The sequence below is a fragment of the Strix uralensis genome, chromosome 5, assembly GCF_047716275.1.
Source record: "Strix uralensis isolate ZFMK-TIS-50842 chromosome 5, bStrUra1, whole genome shotgun sequence".
Classification (NCBI taxonomy): Eukaryota; Metazoa; Chordata; class Aves; order Strigiformes; family Strigidae; genus Strix; species Strix uralensis.
Genome location: NC_133976.1, coordinates 88,999 through 108,089, shown reverse-complemented (window position 1 = coordinate 108,089; position 19,091 = coordinate 88,999). Strand labels below are relative to the sequence as shown.

The following is a 19,091-nucleotide window of genomic DNA, read 5'->3' as shown; positions in this document are numbered from 1 at the left end:
TGCTGCCAAGGGGCAGCGGGGCACAAGGCAGGCAGCTGGGGCACGGGCATGGCTCATGACAGAAGATGAGCAGTTGCCCCAGACCCCCGCTAGCGCAAGGCACTGCCTTACATCTGTAGCCTGTCCAGGGAGGATGTAGCTGCTGCAGTCATAAGCCCAGGGCATGAAGTGCCCCAGGAACCAAAGCTCTTCTGGGCTGTGGGGCAAGGGCCACAGCTGTCTGCCTCAGGGCAACAGCCATGGAGAGAACGTGTGCAAGGGAGGTGCTCAGTTCCCCCAGGACACAGACTGCAGTAAAGGGGCAACATGCCACAGCATTGCTAAACGTGATGTAACTGCTTGGACTGAGCTCCAGGGACAGTGAGCGCACCAGAGTCTCCTGTACACACATGAGATGGCATCCGGGCACAGTGTTCCCCTCCTCACCATCTCTGGTGTAGGCACATCCTGGCATGCTCACATGGATACTGAGTACAAAGGCGACGCAGACGGGGCAGGCTGCCAAGCCTGCCTGCCTTCCTAATCCAGCAGCGCCGGGCAATCGCCTCCCCCAGTCTCTGCCACGACTAAAGCTCTACGTGGCACCTGCTTCCAGTAAGACACAGGCAAACCCATGGCACCACCAGGCAGAGCAGCCAGCGACACAGCCCTGTCCACGGGACCATCCTGGGCACAGGCTGTGACACACAAACCCATGAAACAATTGGAAACACAATCCTAACGCGCAGCACTCACAGGCGGAGCAGAACCCTGAGCCCAGGGCACCGGGAGCACACACTGTGCACTCACACCAGCCCAACACTGGCATCCTGACACACTGACAGTGTTCTGATCCCCAAAAATCATGCACTGCCACAGCCAGCTCACACCAGTCTTCCTTGTCCCCATCCCCACCACCTGGTTCCTTAGGAGCTACTCTGGTAACTTCAAGGTCTCATCCTGGTCTCACATACAATCTGTTACATGGGCCAAAAACCTGGTTGTGATGACTCCCTGTCAACATACTTCACCTTTGGCACCAAGGGCATCTGTTCAGCAAAAAGCTTATAGGCAAGGGTCCCCCGGGGCAGTTGTGCCCCTTCCTCTGGGAGCTGAGGTCACTCCACACTACATCACTGCCTTTGCTGGAATGGCCACAGAAGACGGGGAACACGAAGAGAAAAACAGACCCTGAGGAGGTGTCGCACTGCTGCACTACAGAGAGCCACCCCCACAGTGGGCACAAGGGCACGAGCCACACAGCAGGTCCTGTCACCCAGCTCCTGGCCAGGGGGTCTTTGTCACCACAGAGGGTGGCACGGGACCAGTGCTGGGCGAAGGGAGTGATGAAGACAGTCCATTGAGCACCCCACGGACCGTGCCCCAGCAAGCCGCACAGGACCCAGTCGCACAGGACGGCACTTTGAAGCACACTCCAGCTGCACGTTTGCTCTTGCTGGTTTTGTACCTGCTCATTCCTAAACCATGCATAAACAGGCCCTTCCTTCTTCTGGCTACCAGTCTTTCAGCGTAAATCAGTCTGCAGTCACCACCCTCACAGGGATGGAGGCAAGGCCCTGCAGTCATGTCCAGAGGTCTTGATGCAGCCTCTGTGGTGTGACAGCCACGGTGCTGCCTGGTCGGGAGAGCCGGCTGGTCGGTTGCAAACCAGCTCAGCAGTTGCGGGCAGACGCTCGGTGCGGGGCGGGCTCGTGGGCTGAGGACAGGGTGTCACTGCACAGGGGGTGCCGCAGGCTGCCTGGAGCTGCTCCCAGCCCACAGCTCCCCACACTGCCAGCCCAAGCCCGGCAGCAGGACGCCAGGCCCTCATCCCCAGCCAGCACAGACAAGCTCTAGCCTCTACTGCACCACTGAGAAGTCAGACATCAGAGCGGCAGAAAGACCTCATGGTGCGGAGATAAGCTGACATCCACGCAGGTGTCATGGAGCACATCCCCCGGCCTCCCCCCCTCTGCTAAATCCTCTCCTGCAGCCTCTCCCCATGCCCAGGGTGATGGACCAGCACTCACTGTGATACATGGGATTATTACACTCAACACCGAGGCATTAAATATTGAGCAGCAGTTAAATGCTCATTAGATAGATTTAAACATTGAGACCCAAAGAGCCATTAAATATGCAGTGTGCAGGGTGGGGGGATCTGATGATTGACTGCACGCCATCTCCTTTGTGCAGAGCTGCTGCAAGCTTCCCAGCCCATTTGAAGTCTCTCTGCTGTAGACGTGTCTGCTCCATCTTCTGAAACGTTATCTCGCAGCAGCCTCTCACAGCTGCAAGAGGTGGGGGAGAGACAAGCTCTGGGAAGCAGCAGGGTGTGGAAGAGCAGCTCAGCGCAATGAAGAAAAGAGCGTAGCTCCAGCACAGGGTGGCCCCGACCAGAGAGCAATCTCCTGGCATACAGCTGTGGTGGTCTCAGCGGCAGTGCTGGAGCTTTGCTGTGGGGCTGTGCAGGGCCAGGAAGTCCTGGGGGCAAGCATGGCACCGGGCAGCTGGGCTTCTGGGCTCCAGGGCACCCTGCAAGTTCTCCTCTCTCACCACCCCACCTTGCTCTGCTCTTATGGGCATCCTCCCCACTCCCAGTGCCCCCTCGCACAACCCTCAGCACCACAAACGCCCTCCGACAGTCCTACAAGCTCTACCCCACTCCATGGCCACTGCCTCAGCAGCCAGGTCCAAGCATCAGCCGCCCCAGCCCTGACCCCCAAGGCCCCAGGGGCTCCCCCAGCCTGTTCCCTGGGAGCCTGCTCCAGGCAGCAATGCTGAGGGCTTCCTGGACGCCGCTGGCTGCAGCCCTGGAGCTGTCTGAGGCCTTACATGTCCCCAAACTCGCTGCAGGATGCACTGCCTGGGGGCTCAGCTCACCCTCCTGCTCCAGGCAGAGCAACAGGCTGCACCAAGCAGCATTCCCAGTCCTACAACCAAGCCTGGAGAGTGTCTTGCACGGCCTGGCCAGCTTGGGGCTGGCTGCGGATGGGGACCCATCAGTGGGTTTTGGAGAGGGTGGTTAGCAAAGGAGAAAAGCTGGGCTGCCAGAAGCAGTTTCTTCTCTTGTAGCACCTTTCCCTGAACACATTGTCCTCCAGACTGCTATCTCGGAGGCATTCGCAGTCTGCCACACTCCTCTCCCCTCAGTCTGTTCTCTCCCCTCCTCGCTGCTCAGATCACCCACCGGGCATTACCTCAGCCCTCGGCCCAGAAGGCCCCAACCACCTCCTGCAGCACAAACCTTCACTTGGCTCCCATCTGGGAAAAATACCAATTTCCCACATTACTTTGGCTGGCACTGAGAGAATCCTGCTCTGTTCCTGACAGGCCGTGGCACAGCACTAGTGCTGTGAGCAGCCAGCATCGCCCTGCGGTCTGCTTCCTCCCTCTGCTCCTACTCACTCAGCTGCACGCCCAGTCTGCTTTGCAGGGAAGGGATCTTCCTGCATGACACACAACCTGCTTTATTTAAAGACCAGTCACAAATGATTTCTGCCGGGGCCCTAGTCCCAGCCCGTGCCTGCACTCTGTGTTCCAAGCCCTGCCTGCAGCACATCTTCCCCATCCCCTGGCAACGGAGCTGCTTATTCCAGACAGCAACCGGCAGCACAGAGCTGCACGGGTGTGGGCAGGGCGGCGGGACAGGGTAAGGTGGGACTGGGGGACAGCAGCTGAGCTGGGTTTGCACAGCCACAAGAATGCAAATTACAGAGGTAGGAACACGGTGCGGGGGCTGAGGGGCTGCTTGAGATTGCAAAAGGCGGGTGGTGTCCCTTTGGTGCTGGGAGTTCAGAGGCGGGGGGGGGGCAGGTCTCAGGCAATGGGACTGTCCTGCCTGGGGAAGGGGGACAGCTAATCCTGGGCTACCCTTGGCCCAGGGAAGTGCACCTGGGTGCTCTCTGCGGTGGCACAGCCCTCTGGGAGTGTAGCTGCAGCCCCTGGCTGGGCTTCCCTGGCCCCTTCGGCCACTCACTTCCCAGCTCCTGCCAGCCAGGACTGTGTGGGGACAAGTGTCTGTCACCCTCCTTAAGGCAGCCCAGAGGGGTGGCAGGGCAGGGCCGATGCCACAGCACTCAGGGCAGAGGAAACATCACCCAGCTCCCTGTGAGCCAGCAGGCAGGCCAGCCGCAGCCCCGCTCCGTGCCCAGTCACAGTCCAGGGTCAGGACAGACAAACGGATGCTCCAAGTGGCTCTTGGGGGCCTGGTCCCTTGGGGTGTGGCAGTGCCCACCCAGGCAGCTGTGGTGGGAGGAGGAGGCAGCCAGCATTTCCTCCCCTCAGCTATTGATATGAGATCCCCCTGAGCCTTCTGCAGGCTGAACAGTCCCAGCTCTCAGCGATGCTCCGGGCACTTAATCGTCAGGATGGCCCTTTAGTGGACTCTGCAGTATGTCCATACTCACTCGGCGTGCACGCTCAGCACAGTGTGTGTGATCTAGTACACTCCACATTTGCTAGTGGCCGTGGTTAATAATTGTGCCTGTAGCCATAGTTACTGCACATACGGGGACAGTTACGAGGTTTCAAAACCTGGTTGAACAAAACTTTGAATTGTGGTCAAGGTAACCCTGATTATTGAGAAGTTTATTAAGAACAAGCTTTGATCGCCAAACCCTAGACAACCAGCAGAACATCCTGGACCATAAAGAGAATGTGTGGGATTGTGCTGAGGGCGCAGAACATCCTGGGCCATAAAAGTGAATGTCTGGATTATTTAACTTGGCAACGAAACTAACTTTTGAGTGTCCTGACAGTGAACTATCTTCATCATACTACTAAAACACACCCACAGGTCAAAAATACCCCTGCCCAGGTTAAGACCCTTCCCCTGAGCATGCATAGCGGCATTATGTAAGCCGTATTATAATTGTATGCTAATCACTAACTAATCAGTATCTAATAGGCGTGTTTGGAAAAGCACTAACCTCTGATTTTTGTGTATAAAAGAAACCTGAAAACCTGCTGATTTGTGGAAAAGTCCACCAAGCACCCAGGCCTGAATAAATACAGTATCTCTCCTGAGCATGTTAAGACTGGGTTATTGTACGCCGGGCACCAATCCTCTTTTCAGGTAACATGTGCACACACAGCCTGCCTGCATACACACAACATGCCCGCACGTACCACACACCCTCTACCCTGTGAATGCACACGTCTGTGTGCACACCCGGGGTCACCCGTACCACACTGCACACATACAGCGTGCACCCACAGTGTGAGTACAGGTGTGGAGTCACCCGGACACCGACTGCACCCCCACATCATGCACACGCAGAGCGCACCGCGCAAACCCACGTGCCGGCACACGTGCACCCAGACGTGCGCACACACAGTGTTCACCCCGCGGGTGTGCTGGGCTCGTCCCGCTCACAAATCCCTGCTTGCCTGCCATCGCTGTAACCAGATTGGCTCTGCAACACGCAAACATGCCTGTAGTGCCTGTAGCAGTCATGTTCTCTGGCGTACATATTTTGGGAAGGACCTGGTGGCAGAGGGCTGCGGAGAGCAGAGGGGCAGTGAACTCCCCAAAGAGGCTGTGATGCCACGCTGGGTTTTTTCCTGCTCGCCGTTGGCAGGCAGTGCTGGGGCCGGGCACTGCTGCCTGCCACGGGGCCTGCACACCTCGTCCCGCAAGCAGAGCATTCAGCGGGGTCTGTCGGGAGTGTCCGATTCCAGCTTCTGCCTCCCCTCCCACTTGGAAACCCCCATGTTGTGGCCCCCCTGCCCCAAGAGGCCACCGTGCCCAGCCCCCGGAACCAGCGACGCTGTGACATTGGCCCCGGGGCCAAGGGCACTGCGAGCCCTGCGGGCACTGCATCGGCTGCTGCGCTGGTGGCAATGAGCCCTCGGTTCTGGCAGCTGCGGCAATGTGTTTGGTTCCCCTCCTCATCGTGCTGGCCTTGCGCTGGCCTGCACATGGTGCCTGGGACAGCTGTGGGTAAGTGGCCAAGGCTCTGGGATGGAGCTTGGGCACGCTGATGGGGTTCCCTGGAGGGTGCCTACTTGTCCCCCGTGGCCACACCACAGCTCCCCGAGCCCCACACGGGAGCCTCAGCTCCTTTCAGCACCCGGGCTGCTGGCTCAACTCGCCTGCGGGGCTAATAGCAGAAACGGGGTTGGCTGCCTGCCTGCCCCCGCGGGGCTCCCTGGCCTCGCTGTCCATGCAGCGCCCCGTGGGGAGGGCAGAGGGCTGACCTTCAGCCGGAACAGCAGCGAGCGGTCGAGCAGGACAGTGACGAGTTTCTGGTTGCAGAGGGACCTGCCGGCTCCGGCCCCTGGCTGCTGACGATGGCACCTCGCATGTGGTGGAGGGCACAGACGCCCTGCCAGGGGTCTGGCCCTGGATCATCAGCATCCAGGATCCCTGGGCAGCAGGCACGGGGCATGTGTGTGGAGGGTCCCTCAGCAGCCCACAGTGGGTCCTCACAGCAGCCCACTGCTTCACCAAGGCCAGGTAAGGAAGGCCAGGAACGGGGATATCCCCCGGCACTCACAGGTGCCCCGTCCGCAGCATCACGTGCTACTCCCGTCCCCTTTCCTTGCAGTACGCCCAGTGCCTGGGCACTGCAGAGCCTGGCTGAGAGGCTGCTCAGGAGAGGGCTGGGCTCCTGCCACGGCTTCCTACAGCCTCCAGCTCGACACGCCTGGAGCCCAAGGCATGCAGGGGCAGTCGCAGCCTCTGCAGTGCTGCTTTCCTCTCCCCCACGTGAAGCAGAGGGCAGGGAACTGCTGGGCTGCTGCAGCACGTGGCTCTGCTCCCTCTGAGCCCTCTCCCCATCTGCCTTCCAGGCACATCACCATGTGGCGCGTGGTGGTCGGGGCCACCCGCTTGACTCAGCCGGGCCCGGAGGCCCAAATGCGCAATATTAAGCGGCTGCTGGTTCACCCACGCTACAGCAACATCACCAAGAGGAACAACATTGCGCTGCTGGAGTTGGACCAGCCTGTGCAGTACGGCTACTACGTACAGCTTGCCTGCGTGCCCGACGCCTCGCTGCAAGTGTCAGAGCTGACGACCTGCTACGTCAGTGGCTGGGGGGCCATGACGGCGAGATGTGAGTTCCCGAAGAGCGCTCGTGTCCCGAGTGCAAGCTCGGCACACGGGGGAGGCGGGCTGGGCTTCCTGACAGCAGAGGCAAGAGCCAGAGCCTGGCTGCGGGGACGTGTGCCCATGGAGAGATGGGCCTGGCCCAGGGCCCCAGGCCAGACAGAAGGGAATCGCCAGTACAGCGCCCGTCACGATGCAAAGCCAAGTCCCAGGGAAGGGGTTCACCCAGACACGGCAGGAGACCTGGCAACCAGCTGCAGGGCTTTAATTCCTTTCTGTGCTCACAACTGCAGGAACGATGGATGTCCTGCAGGAGGCCAAGGTCCACCTCATCGACCTCAACCTCTGCAACAGCAGCCGGTGGTACGGAGGGGCCGTCCACCCCCACAACCTGTGCGCTGGCTCTCCGCAGGGCGGCATCGACACCTGCCAGGGAGGAGCCTGTGACGAGGCAGCGCCCAGCGGCACAGGCAGCCCCGGCACAGCCGCCCAGACACACCCCGGCGCGGGCTTTGCCTGGCCAGTCGCCCTCCCACCACCGGGTCCCCACCGCTACCGGGGCTCACCTCCCCTTCCCCAGCTGCAGGTCCTTGCCCAGGGCCCCACTTGCCCCAGAGGCCCGGGACTCTGTTCAGAAAGCCCATCCAGTGCTCCTGGCAGCCCCGAGGTCCAGCTCCCAGCCCTGGAACATCCCTCTTGCACCCAGCCAGCATCGCTGTGCAGAGATGAGCACAAGCCCTACTCCACGGGCCCACGACCCCCTCCCAGACAAGGTCCTGTCGGCCACAGCACCTGAGCAGAGCCTCTGTGCAGCGGATACAGCTCTGGCAGGTGCTGGCACAGAGAAGGAGCCGGCCCTAGCGCTGCCAGCGGTCACTCGACACCACCTCTCTCCTCTGCTGCAGGGGGACAGCGGTGGTCCTCTCGTCTGCAAAGACAACAGTGCTGACTACTTCTGGTTTGTTGGGGTGACCAGCTGGGGGAGAGGCTGCGCGAGAGCAAAACGGACCAGAATCTACACCTCCACTCAGCACTTTTACAACTGGATCCTGGTACAGATGGGACTGTGCTCAGCAGCAAGGGCTGCTCCAACATCACGGGCATGGAGTCCTTTTCTCACCGCCTCAACCCCCCTTTCAGAGGCCAAGCCCAACACCAGCACAGTCAGGCAGGTTTAGCTCCTGCCCCTTTCCACTCCAGAAGCTGCTGCAATTCTTTACCCGGCTGCAGGAGCTCCTGCAGCTCCTAAAGGGAAAAAAGGCTTGAGCAGCAGGAGGAACAGGATCCAGCGCAGGCTGCAGTGTACCAGGGCCACCTCCTGCTGGGGCACTCACTGCCTGCGGACCCAAAGGCAGCCTCAGTGCCAAAGGCCTGCTCGGTCCTGCCCACGCTCCTCTGAGCGCACACAAATGCTCAAGTTGACTTAGTTCTTGAAATAAAGTTGCCAAGTTTCACAGCTAACCATGTTGCAGTCCAATTCAGTCTCCTGTGCAAGGCAAGGAGTTCCATGCCTGCCATCTGCAAAATGAGGCTGCAGGCAGCCACGTTGGGCACAAAGGGAAAGAGTCACTCCAAAGGGCTGAAACCGAGAGGAGGGTGCTCAGAGCCACCATGGGATGGAGAAGACTGGCACATCGGGGCTAGAGAGGGGAAAGGAAAAATTGACGTGACATGCAGACAACTCTGGGGCTTGCATTAAGGCACAGGAGCTGATGATTAGGGCCTGGCATAAGCCGTAGCTCACTGAACAGACCATGAGAAACTCCTGAGCAAGACAAGAGAAATTGCTGACCATAGCGAAGAGTGAGAAGCTGACAGGAGTTACAGTGCCGTGAGGAAGAGCCAGATCTCATGGGTAGCTAAGGGGGAATTATGTGAGAGGTGGCCACACTTCAGAGATAATTGAAGGAAGGGGTCATTTTGGGGAGAGGAATCTGGAAGGCACAGCAGTACTCAGGAAACCACATCAGCTAGCTAACAGCACGTGAAACCCCAAATCTGTTCACAGATGGAGCAAACCTGGGAGCAAGGGGGGGAAAAATAACTGGGAGGAGATGGGGGCGGAGAAAGGGAGGAGTAAGGAAGATGACAGGAATGTATAAGCATGGAAAATGGGAAGAAAGGGGGATAAAGGAGCCAGTCACACCTAAGCAAACGTCTGGTCAGTTTGCTCGTTTGACAGAGCCTTGCACCGAATCACCACAGTCCATCCTACCCTCTTTTTGAGAGCAATTCAAAATCCTTTCTGTGTGGCCCCACTCTGTATGTGGTGGGGACGTGGGCGTAGAGGCCTGGCTGCTAGCGGTGGCAGAAGGGGACAGAGGTCAGAGGGACCTGGCCGTTGGAGACAGCCCGTGTCTAGGGCCAGCAACGAGTGGGAGCGCTGCGTGCGAGTGCGGGTCACTGGGGAACTTGAAGATGGACTAGCTAACGAGCAGAGGAGATACAGATCTGGAAAGACCCAAGGTCTGTGCCAATTACTGGGTAACTAGCTCGACATCCAGCCATGGATTTTAATTGAACTTAATTCCCATGCTAATATAGAAGGGACCCATGAAAACGCTGAGCTTGCGAATTCAGGGAGTGATGTGTGTGTGTTTCAGTGCTGAACACCAGTCCTGATCCGCTGGAGAGGAAGACAAGGGCTGGGTTGTGCTCTTTGTGTTAAGTGGGTGCTGGTGAAGGTACTGCTCTCTCTCTGTTAATCTGTGTTGCCATTCATGCCCAAGAAGGATGTGTGCGTGTTCCGGAATGTGCTCTGGCTCTTTGGAAGACAAACAAGTCTCTTGTACCTGTGTGTGGGAACAGCGGCCACATCCCTTGGACTGAGACGGGAGAAACCTCCTGGGAATGAGAGTCCTCCCAGTTCAGCTCCAGCTCTTCTGCACGGAGAAATTCTCTGGGAGGAACATGGGCAGAGTACACGCGCACACACACACGTGCGTGCGTGCACACAGCGTGCACAGAAAACACTGTGCGCACACACTGCACTGACACACAGGGTGCATGTGTACACACCCCCTGTGGAGACACACGTGGGGTACAAACAGAAGGTGCGATGCACACCCGGAGTGTGCGCACACCCGTACTCCAAAACACACGTCTGGGACACAGAGCGCAACGCGCGGTGTTCGCACACTCACAGAGCACGAGCGTGCGCGCACCAAGCCGACACAGCCACACACAGGGTGTGCACACCCCTCCGCACACAATGTACACACCCAGGCAGCACAGGCACACCCTGCGGCATGCACACGTTACGGAATGCACCCACACACACACCCGCACGGGCGCCCACTGTGCACCCACTGTGCACCCACCTGCGTGCCAGCAGCACCCCCAGCGATGCAGGCACACGTGGAATGCACCTCCCACGGGGGCTCGTGCAGATCCCCTGTCCGTATACGCACACATGTGTGTCCATGCACACATACACTTGCAGACACACACAGAGGAACATACGTGTGTGCCCGCACACGCGCAGAGTGTTGCACTCCCACAAACGTACAGCCCCTTCACACCCCGCATGCTCATGAGTCGCTGGCACAGATACAGCCTGTCACCCCTCCCTGCCCGCTCCCCCCATGCCGGGCTCACAGCCGCCTCCCTGCCTGCGTTCCGCCGCTGTCGCTTGGGCCTCTCCGGCCGCCTGGACACCGTCCACCCGCGCGTCCCACCCGTGCCCGCTGGCACCCGTGCGGGTTGGGGCAGCCGGGCCATGCCCTGCCCAGGCTCCTGCAGCCTGGTTACCCGCATGCAGCGCAGACGGTCCCACGCCTCCCGCCCTGCTCCTTGTCTGGCCTCTGAAACTGTCCCCGCGCCATGGCCACCCCCCGAGTGCAGAGCCCCAGCCGTTCTCCTTTCAGGGGGGGCTGCCAGCCCCCCGCGCCCCGATCCCTGCGGCCAGGCACTGCTCAGCGGGCACTGCCATGCCCTAGGAGCAAAGTGGGCGCCATGAATTATGCAGCAGTTTTGCCTCCTGCTGCAGCACCAGCCTCCTTGCTCTGCCTCTGGGCCCTGAATAATTGATGGCAGCGCACAGCAGCAGCAGCAGCCCCAGCATCCCTCCTGTGCCAGGGGCCGGGCTGTCAGGAGGCAGGGGCTAGACACGCAGGAAGGGCAGGGGCTACGGGGACAGCCTGAACAGCAGAGAACAGGGAGCGACGGAACGCAGAGTTCTCCAGCACGTTCGAAAGAGGTTGTAAAAGTGGGATGGGTCCTAAGAAATGCTGACTGGTAACAAGAAAACCCAGAACAGGCTGATTACACAGGCTGGGTGCAAACCAGAGGAGTGTCTACATGAGAACATCAGGCTGGGACAGCAGCCATTCTTACCCCCATGTTGTCTTTGGGCTGAAACTCCTCATCTCTGCCTGCTGTGTGGTTAATCCTAGACTGCTGCTGCTGTGCCTGTGCTTGTGCACCATCTCTGGTCTTGCTCTCATCTCATTTTGGATAAACTGAACAGATGGAGGTCTTCAGGACATTCAACCTCAATTCCTGTCTGTGCCTGTCTTCCAAGCTTTCTCTGATTTTCAAAACCAGACACAGCAACAGGGTACAGCCTTCTCAGGGTGCAGAACTTCCCCTTTTCCTCCTCGTTCTCCTTATTGCTCCCTTCCCCCAGAGAATTGCTGTTGCACTGTTCCTTCCTCGCTGATGACAAGTATCTGCAGGAAATGGGCTCCCATGCCCAGGCACAACCAGCGGTCCTTGAGCCTGAACGTGAAAGTCTGTCACTGCTGTATGAAAACAAACTTGAAAAGTGCCCAGACCCTATAGGCCCCTGCCTGCCCCAAACAGTGGCACACTCTCTGCCTGTCCCAGGGGATTTTGCACCCTGTGCGCATCTGGAGCTTCATGTGCTCCCCAGAAGGTGGGAAGCCGAGAGCGGTGGCCTGGGCAGAGCAGGCAGGTGGCAGGGGACATCCCCCCAGGCCACCCGGCCCCAGCGGGGGGCCATCCACCCGCCACCACACGCCGAGGTGTCCGTCTGCTCCCAGAACAGCCTCACAGTTTCCCGGCTCAGCCCCGGTGCGGCTGGGCGCAGGTTGGGCTGCCGGCGGCCGCGAGGCCTTTTCCCTCAGAGACCCGGGGCTGGACACCCGGGCTGAGCCCGCAGCCCCCGGCCCCGGACAGCGCTGAGGGCGGCTCCGTGGGAAACCGCTGTGGTTAACAAACCCCCTCAACCGCAGCGCCCGGGGGCTGACCCAGGTCCTAAGAGGCCGCCAGCGCCGCGCACGCCGGCCCGGGAGGCGGCTGCAAAGCTCGGCCCGGCCCGGCCCCTTTCCCGGGCGGGCCCGCGGCAGGCGGCGGCTCCCGGCGTGCCCCGCGCTGGACTGCGGCTCCCGGCGTGCCTCGCGGGGTGCCCGATCACGTGACCACCCGCGCGGGTCAGACGGGCGCCGGGGGTGCGGTTGGTGCTGTGGCGGAGCTGTGGGGCCTGCGGGGCCGGTCCGAGCCGAGCCGAGCCGAGCCGAGCCGAGCCGGACCGCACTGCGCCGCGCCATGGGGCCGAGGGGCCGGGGCCTGCCGTGGGCCCTGGTGCTGCTGGCCTTGCGCGGAGCGGCCGGCGCCCCCCCCAGCTTCGTCCTGCTGCTGGCGGACGACCTGGGCTTCGGGGACCTGGGGAGCTACGGGCACCCTTCTTCTGCCACGCCCAGCCTGGACCGGATGGCTTCCCGAGGGCTGCGGTTCACCAACTTCTACAGCAGCTCCCCGGTGTGCAGCCCGTCCCGGTGCGTGCCCCGCTGCTCCCGCCCCGCCGGCTGGCCGGGGCTGCAGAGTCCCGGGGCCGGGGTGGAGGCGGCGTTGGCACCCAGCTGGGGAGCTGCGGTGCTGGGAGGAACGGGGAGGGGTGACAAACCTGCCGTGTCCCAGGAGGCCCGAAAGTGCGGGTGCTCGGCGAGGGGACCGGTCGAGCATCCCAGCGGGCAGGGGAGGTGACAGCGGCAGCCATAAGACTGCAGAGCCAAGCTGGCAGTCCCGAGGAACCCCCGGGGCACCCTCTGAGGAGGCTGAGCACCATGGCCCGTGCTGCGTCCGGTGTGACGCACGTCTCCTCTCCGCTCTCTCCTGCAGGGCAGCGCTGCTGACGGGCCGGTTCCAGATGCGCTCTGGGGTGTACCCCGGTGTGTTCAGCCCAGACTCGCGGGGAGGCCTGCCGCTGTCAGAGGTCACCATTGCAGAGGTGCTGAAGGCTGAGGGCTATGCCACAGCCATGGTTGGCAAGTGGCACCTGGGCCTGGGGATTAATGGCTCCTTCCTGCCCATCCACCAGGGCTTCGACCATTTCTTGGGGGTGCCCTACTCCCATGACCAGGTAAGGGGTGTCCCGGGTCAGGCTGGGAGAGTGCCTGAGAGATGAAGCTTGCTGGAGAGCACGTGGGCCGTGGTGCTTGCCTGGGTGTGGGTGGCTGCAGGCCGGGGAGATGGGCGCTGGTGGGGAAAGCCAGTTCCCGAGGTGCTCGTATGACAGGGCAGTTCTGCAGAATGTGGGTGGCTGTTGTGGTGGGGGACGTACACCCTTTGTCAAGGGAGGGAGGGTCAGCGCCTGGGCTACAAAGAAACATCCAAATACCTGCCAGGAGAAGCTGATGTTGGGGCAGTGTGGCCCAGGGACAGACCCCTGTGCTTCTGGGAGTAGCCACCCAAAGGGTGCCTGTGGGACCTGGTGGTGGGCTGCTGTGAGACTCTTTGCTCCCTTCCCCTCACTGTCCTGCAGCACAGGTAGAAGACAAAGTGTTATTTGTTCTCTCCAGGGCCCTTGCCAGAACCTCACCTGCTTCCCACCCGACATCAAGTGTTTTGGTACTTGTGACCAAGGCGTAGTGCCAGTCCCGCTGCTCTGGAACCAGAGCATCGTGCAGCAGCCGGTCTCTTTCCCTGATCTGGTGCCACTCTACAACAAATTCTCCCGGGACTTCATTGCTGACTGTGCCCGACGAGGCCTCCCCTTCCTGCTCTACTATGCTTCCCACGTAGGAGAGGGGGAGGGATGCTCCAGGCCGAGGGTGGGAAGGGAGCCTTTGTCCTGTGGGGAGCGCAGGGGTCTCAGCACCTGCAGCCCCAGGGCTGTGCTGAGCAGTCATACCTGCTCCTGGATGACCTGGGGTTGCTCTTCCCACGCCCACGTCTCATGGCAGCACTGATCTGATAATGTTCTTGGGCTGCTTCTTCCTGGAGCTTTGCCCACTTCTCTGGGCCAGGAGCCCACTTGGGAAAACTTCCTGCTCTGGGGCTCCACATCCTCTCCTGGGGCTCAGCTCCTTTGTGCCATTTCTGAGAGATGCTTCTGAAGCTTGGGGACAAGCCTCCTCTCCTCTCACAGCTGTTGTCACGTATCTCCGTGTCCCAGCTGCGGTGCTCTCTGTCCCCGGGTGAACTGGGAACCAGGTGCAGCTCTGGGAGTGTGCACAGCCGTCTCCTCTGCCCTTCCTCCAGCACACACACTACCCCCAGTTCGCAAGCCAGGAGTACGCAGGGCAGTCGCGGCGTGGGCCGTTTGGTGACGCGCTCTTGGAGTTTGACGGCTCGGTGGGACAGCTGCTGGAGGCGCTGCAGGAAAATGGTCTTGCAAACACGACCCTGGTGTTCTTCACCTCTGACAATGGGTGAGTGGGCTCAGCAGCGGGGATTTCGTCACTGATAAGATTCTGCTGCCATGGCATGGGGGAACTGGGGCAAAAGGGATGTGGTGAGGCATTGCCAGGTGAGACCCCAGTGACCTGAAGTAAGGCAAGAGGTGGATGCTGCTCTGGAGAGGACCCAGTGCAGTCCTTGTTCCTGTGACTCAGCTGTGCCCCTCCTCGCGGGCAGAGCCCTCGCAGGGTTTGGGCCAGGAGCGTGCAGCAGCCCAAATACACCCCAATTCCCTTCGTGTGTGAGTGGCACTGGGCCGGTGCCCTGCTTGGGCGTCTCGCACACCTTGGCTTCTCCGCCTGCCCCACGCCTCCTGCCTCACAAGGCTGGGGAGCATGGCAGCGTCACGCGCCAGCACCGTGTCTCTTATCATGGCTCCGTCGGCAGCATTGGGGAAGGGGTAGCATGAACCTGCGACGCTGATGGTCGGTGGCTCTTCTCTTTCACAGCCCTTCCACCATGCGGATGGCTCGCGGAGGCAGCTCTGGCCTTCTCAAGTGTGGGAAGGGCACAACGTATGAAGGTGGCATGCGGGAACCAGCAGTGGCTTATTGGCCAGGCCGTATCGCTCCAGGTGAGACTTGGCACCGCTCATGCCTTCTGCTGCCGATGCCAGCCAAGGCGGCGTGTCATGGCAGCTCAACTGCCCTGGGACAAGCAAAGGGTGGGAGAGAAGTGAGGGTGGCAGGGATTGAAGTGGGATCAGGTGCTTGAACCTTTCCTTGTGCCTTGCGGTGGTGGGTGACAGGAGTGACGCATGAGCTGGCCAGCACCCTGGACATCCTGCCAACGGTGGCTGCCCTGGCTGGAGCAGCTCTTCCCAGAGTTGCCCTGGATGGCTATGACCTGAGCCCCGTGCTGTTTGGGTCAGGGAAGGTGAGTCCTGCAGCTGGTTCAGCCAGCACTGTGCGTGAAGGCTGGGTGCGGGGCTGGAGCCACGTGCCTGGGGAGTGGGACCAGCTGGGGGTCGGGGACGTCCATGAGCTGGGACCTTTTGTCTGGCCTGGGTCATGCCGTGGAGTTCCTGGGCTCCCTCAGGCTGCTCTGCTCTGACAACTGCAACGTGTGGCCCAGCCAAACCCCCGCAGCTGCAGTGGATGGACAGAGTCCAGTAACTTGGAGCAGGAGCAGACGGGGTGCTGCTGCTGGTCAGCTTCCCCCCTCCAGCCACCTTCCAGCTGTAGCACCAGGGTCCTGTGTGAGTCCCTGCAGGCTCTGCTGCTCGTGTCCAGGCTCTTCAGGCTCATGGCTGCATAGGTGAGCTCAGCTCTGCTGCTTCCCACAGAGTCCCCGTCTGACGATGTTCTTCTACCCGCCGTCCCCCGATCCACTGCACGGCCCCTTCGCTGTCAGGCTGGGGAAGTACAAGGCCCATTACTTCACCCAAGGTTAGTGCTGCCGCCGCTCCTCCACACGCTCAACTTGGTGAAGTCCCGTGCGGTTTTGCTGTCCAAAGCTCCGAGAGGAGAAAGCAAGCTGTACCTGGTGGTCTCTTTTGCAGGTTCCTTTCACAGTGATACAACCCCAGACCAGGCCTGCCATGGTCTGACGCCGCTGACCCCTCACTTGCCCCCGCTGCTCTTTGACCTGGACTCAGACCCTGCCGAGAACTATGACCTGCTGCAGGGCAGCGTGGGGCCGGAGGTTCTGCAGGTCCTGAAGGAGATCAAGCTGCAGAAAGTGCTTTTTGAACAGCACATGAGGTTTGGGGAGAGCCAGCTCAGGAAGGGCAGGGATCCCGCCCTGCAGCCCTGCTGCGTACCAAACTGCATTCCTAAGCCTTCCTGCTGCCGCTGCTCCTAGCCGCTCGTTGCTCCTGCCCCTTCCGCCGTTCCGCACTGGAACCCCATCCCGAACCCACCAGACCCCCCCGCCCCCACTAACCCAGCTCGGCCCGCGAGCTGCCCCGCAGCTCTGGCCCAGTGACACCTCTGGCTTACAGAGCACTGGGGAGGTGACAGCCCCGCCAGGAGTGCAGCTCAGTGCAGCCTCTGCTCCGTGCTGGACGCCCAGGCTGGGGCCTCTTGACAGAAACCCCAACTTGGTCGGGGTGGAACTGTGATGCAGCGTCGTCTCCAGAGCCAGAACAGCTCCCTTCAAACCATGGTCAAGAAGCAAAGGGCCTGTCCCCGTGTCCCGAGACGCCCCCCGCAGCTGGGGCAGGCGGTGCCCCCTGGGTGGGAGCAGAGGTGGGGCTGCAGCACCATCCCTGGCCAAGGGCAGGGCTGGGCCAGGCAGTGCTGGCAGCTTCGGCCGCAGGACCCATGCGGCTGGTGCAGAGCGGGCGTGCCTGGCGGGGAGCGGTGCGGGGGCTGTGCTCAGCACCCCCAAAGCATTCGTGACTGCCGGGGGTGCAGGCGTGGCCAGCGGTCGGCAGGGCTGGTGCTCTGGCGAGGTCTGTCAGGGACGCTGGGGCTGATCAACAGCGGGCCTAAAAATAGTCACTCCAAAGGGCTGAGCCCAAGCCTGGTCGGAGGGGAGGGGAGGCTGCAGTGGTCACAGGGGGCGAGAGGTCTTGGGGACAGCAGTTGGAAACACAGAGGGCCTTAGGGTGGCTACTGGTGGGATCCCAGTGTGTGTACAATGCACCAGTGAACTTGAAACTGGACTCGCACAACCCAGGAGACACGGATCTGGTTCACACCGATGGCTGGGTAAGGGGCTTGACATCCAGCCACAGGTATCACATGGACTTAATTTCCATGCTGTTATGTGAGGAATCTCTGCATGTGCTGTGCTTATGAGTCCAGGGAGTGAAGGTGTGTTCATGTTTCACTGGGAAACATCCCATTCTGGTCACCTGGAAAGGCAGCAAAGGACTGGCCCGCACTCATGTTAGTGTAAGGGGTGGTTACGTACACGTGTGTTGGGGTATGCGGTGTATTGGTGTACCCCGTGCATTGAGGTACACGGGGTGTGTGGTTTATGGGGGTGCCTGGGGACCAGGCGCAGGGTCTTATCGGGGTGCAGAGTTATGGGGGTGTGCAGGGACCTGGGCCCCGGGGCTGCTTCTAGAGAAACACCCAGGTTTAGGTCCAAAAAAAGAGAATTTCTGCCCATCAAGAGCCTTTTGCAGGCGAGTAACGGGGTACAGCTGGGGAGGGGGGAGGCGGGGGGTCAAGCCCAGCTAAACCCGGTTCTTCCAAGTCCCCCCTTGGTACGGCGATGGATTTAGGGGTGCTGAACCCCAAGAAAAACCCAAACGAGCGTTTGCTAAAACAAACTCCTTTAATACAGGGAAAGCCCGGCGGCTTCCAGGGGAGACAAGAATCACCAATAACGGTCGGTTCACACCAATAACCAGCAGCTCCCCCGGCCCCACAGAGATAAAATACAGTACAAAAAATATATTTTCTCACTCCAAAACACCCCCGCTGGAGTTCTCACAGCTTTTATGTACAAATGGGGGGGTTTTGGCAGTTTACGACTCAGAGACCTTCAGCATAGGGGGGCGCTTATGGATTTTTATTCCCCTTAATATTTTTTTTTTTTAAACCATACAATTCTAAAGCCTTCATTTGCCAGAATTTACAAGAGATTCTCCTCTCCCATATATAAAATATAAAAATACTTTTTTGGCAAATATTGAACAATTCTTCTTTGAAACAAACCCAAGTAGGTTTTTTTGCCCCAAAAAGCCTGCGGGTTTATGGAGCCCGGGCTCCTGCCGAGGTGCTGCAGCTGCGTGTCAGTCCGTGAGGCTCCCAAATCAGAGGTTATGAGCCAAAAAGCCAGTGAAAAGATCACTGGAAAGGTAAAGGAAGGGCAGAGCTGTGGTTGTACTGGAGGCATGGGCCAGGGCAGAGCTCGCAAGGCTGCCAGAGGTGGATGGTGGGCTTACTTTGAACAAAAAATTTTAAAAAATTTAAAACCGCCCCCAAAATAAAAAAAATTAAAAACCCCAAAAATAAACCCCCAAAAAACCCCTAAATAAAACCCAAAAAACCCCACAAAAATCCCCAATCCCCAAATCCAAAATACTGCAAAAATCCCTCCAAAACACAAAAAACAACTGAAAAACCCCAAAACACCAAAAAAACAAAAAACCCAAATCCCCCCCAAAACCAAAACACCCCAAAACCTGAAAACCCCCCAAACCCCAAAACCCCCCAAACCCCAAAACCCCCCCACCCCAAACCCCCCAAACCCCCCCAAACCCCCCACACCCAAACCCCAAACCCCCCAAACCCCCCAAACCCCCCACACCCAAACCCCAAACCCCCCAAACCCACCAAACCCCAAAACCCCCCAAACCGCCCAAAAAAAACCGCAAAAAAACCCGCAAAAAAGACGCAAAAAAGACGCAAAAAAACCCGCAAAAAAGACGCAAAAAAGACGCAAAAAAACCCGCAAAAAAGACGCAAAAAAGACGCAAAAAAAAACGCAAAAAAGACGCAAAAAAAGACGCAAAAAAACC

The 19,091-nt window shown here is 59.7% G+C and overlaps 1 protein-coding gene across 2 annotated transcripts; it reads left to right on the top strand.

Annotated features, from left to right (window-relative positions):
• The first annotated feature begins 12,439 nt into the window (after window positions 1–12,439).
• Window positions 12,440–18,040, top strand: ARSA (arylsulfatase A). Of its 2 annotated transcripts, none has more exons than XM_074869544.1 (8): window positions 12,440–12,771; window positions 13,115–13,355; window positions 13,795–14,013; window positions 14,477–14,646; window positions 15,124–15,248; window positions 15,423–15,550; window positions 15,960–16,062; window positions 16,176–18,040. In XM_074869544.1, exons 1-8 carry the CDS (start codon window positions 12,542–12,544, stop codon window positions 16,475–16,477), a joined length of 1,518 nt encoding a protein of 505 aa, XP_074725645.1. In that variant the 5' UTR covers window positions 12,440–12,541; the 3' UTR covers window positions 16,478–18,040. The 2 variants fall into 2 exon arrangements, with proteins under 2 accessions (XP_074725645.1, XP_074725646.1); XM_074869545.1 differs by having other exon boundaries at window positions 12,629–12,754.
• The last annotated feature ends 1,051 nt before the right edge of the window (window positions 18,041–19,091 follow it).

Coding starts and splice junctions, on each gene's coding strand:
- ARSA (XM_074869544.1), top strand. CDS start 12,542: ATGGGGCCGAGGGGCCGGGGCCTGCCGTGGGCCCTGGTGCTGCTGGCC. Junction 12,772..13,114: donor CCGGTGTGCAGCCCGTCCCG/GTGCGTGCCCCG, acceptor TCTCTCCTGCAG/GGCAGCGCTGCTGACGGGCC. Junction 14,647..15,123: donor TTCTTCACCTCTGACAATGG/GTGAGTGGGCTC, acceptor TCTCTTTCACAG/CCCTTCCACCATGCGGATGG.